General features: G+C 35.4%; 1 protein-coding gene across 1 annotated transcript in view; it reads right to left on the bottom strand.

The window, feature by feature from the left end:
* LOC138851099 (uncharacterized) overlaps positions 1-2,262 on the bottom strand; it is a 4,716-nt gene extending 2,454 nt beyond the window's left edge. The window contains exon 1 of the mRNA XM_070079560.1: positions 2,145-2,262. Within this exon, the coding sequence (XP_069935661.1) occupies positions 2,145-2,262 (118 nt within the window). The remainder of the gene's footprint in view (positions 1-2,144) is intronic.
* Between the last annotated feature and the right edge of the window lie 238 nt (positions 2,263-2,500).

The following is a 2,500-nucleotide window of genomic DNA, read 5'->3' as shown; positions in this document are numbered from 1 at the left end:
TGAAACATATAAGTGAACAGTATTTAGATAAGAGTAAAGAAGTTTTCGTGGCATTTATGGATTTGGAAAAGGCATATGACAGGGTGGATAGGGGGGCAATGTGGCAGATGTTGCAGGTGTATGGTATAGGAGGCAGGTTACTGAAACCAGTGAAGAGTTTTTACGAGGATAGTGAGGCTCAAGTTAGAGTATGTAGGAAAGAGGGAGATTATTTCCCAGAAAAAGTAGGCATTAGACAAGGAGGTGTGACGTCACCGTGATTGTTTAATATATTTATAGATGGGGTTGTAAGAGAAGTAAAAGCGAGGGTTTTGGCATGAGGTGTGGAGTTAAAAAATAAAGAATCAAACACAAAGTGAGAGTCGTCACAATTGCTCTTTGCAGATGACACTGTGCTTTTGGGAGATTCTGAAGAGAAGTTGCAGAGGTTGGTGGATGAATTTGGTAGGGTATGTAAAAGAAGAAAATTAAAAGCGAATATAGGAAAGAGTAAGGTTATGAGGATAACAAAAAGATTAGGTGCCGAAAGATTATATGTCAGATTGGAAGGAGAGAGTATGGAGGAGGTGAATGTATTCAGACATTTAGGAGTGAACGTGTCAGCAGATGGGTCTATGAAGGATGAGGTAAATCATAGAATTGATGAGGGGAAAAGGGTGAGTGGTGCACTTAGGAGTCTGTGAAGACAAAGAACTTTGTCCGTGGAAACAAAGAAGGGAATGTATGAGAGTATAGTTGCACCAACACTCTTGTATGGGTGTGAAGCATGGGTGATTAATGTTGCAACGAGGAGAAGGCTGGAGGCAGTGGAGATGTCATGTCTGAGGGCAATGTGTAGTGTGAGTATAATGCAGAGAATTCGTAGTTTGGAAATTAGGAGAAGGTGTGGGACTACCAAAACCATTATCCATAGTGCTGAGGAAGGGTTGTTGAAGTGGTTCGGACATGTAGAGAGAATGGAATAAAACAGAATGACTTCGAGAGTGTATAAATCTGTAATGGTGGGAATGTGGGGTAGGGGTCGGCCTAGGAAGGGTTGGAGAGAGGGGATAAAGGAGGTTTTGTGTGCGAGGGGCTTGGACTTCCAGCAAGCGTGCATGAGCGTATTTGATAGGAGTGAATGGGGACCAATGGTTTTTAATACTTGACGTGCTGTTGGAGTGTGAGCAAAGTAACATTTATGAAGGGATTCAGGGAAACCGGCAGGCCGGACTTGAGTCCTGGAGATGGGAAGTACAGTGACTGCACTCTGAAGGAGGGATGTTAATGTTGCAGTTTAAAAACTGTAGTATAAAGCACCCTTCTGGCAAGACAGTGATGGAGTGAATGATGATGAAAGTTTTTCTTTTTCGGGCCTCCCTGCCTTGGTGGGAATCGTCCGATGTGTTAATAAAAAAATAAAAAAAAATGAATATATATATATATATATATATATATATATATATATATATATATATATATATATATATATATATATATATATATATATATATATATATATATATATATATATATATATATATATATATATATATATGTATATATATGTATATATATATATATATATATATATATATATATATATATATATATATATATATATATATATATATATATATATATATATATATATATATATATATATATATATGTCGTGCCGAAAATGTAAAACTGGTCAATCAGCAAGAACTCATTTAAAATTAAGTCCTTTCTAAAATTTTCTCTTATACGTTTAAAGATATATTTTTTTTCATTAATGTTAATGTAAAAAATTTTAATTTTGCACCAAAAGGAACTTAGAAAACTTGCCTAACCTTATTGTAACAAGCTCAATTTATTTTAGCCTAACCCAACTAAATATATTTTAGGTTTCTTTACAATAATTTAATACTAAACAAACACAGTGAAATATATTTTATTCGTTAAGTTCAGAATGATTTTGGCGAAATTATTGCATACACAAATTTTCACTTGTCCTATATGGCAAGATGAGCGTTGCTATTTAAGGCAAGATCGCAAGTTCTGCCTTTTCGGCACGACATATATATATATATATATATATATATATATATATATATATATATATATATATATATATATATATATATATATATATATATATATATATATATATATATATATACCATACCAGCCGTACCTGCATGGCCATACCAGCCGTCCCTGCATGGCCATACCAGCCGTCCCTGCATGCCCATACCAGCCGTCCCTGCATGCCCATACCAGCCGTCCCTGCATGCCCATACCAGCGACTTTGAGGTCACTACAGAACTTCCATTGATGAGTCACTTAATGGATGGCATCAAGGAGAATTTTGTCATCTTGCTCCTCCTTTAAGTGGATGGAGTGAACGATCAGTATGAACTGTTTGACTTTCCCGTTATAAAGAGAAACAGCTTTCAAACTTCACTTTGAAGAGTCGATGAAAAGGCGCCAGTCAGATGCTGTGTATTTCTGTGATTAGTTCGTGAAAAATTCATTG

Source organism: Cherax quadricarinatus, chromosome 6 (genome assembly GCF_038502225.1).
Source record: "Cherax quadricarinatus isolate ZL_2023a chromosome 6, ASM3850222v1, whole genome shotgun sequence".
Lineage (NCBI taxonomy): Eukaryota > Metazoa > Arthropoda > Malacostraca > Decapoda > Parastacidae > Cherax > Cherax quadricarinatus.
This window is presented reverse-complemented; position numbering and strand designations above follow the sequence as displayed.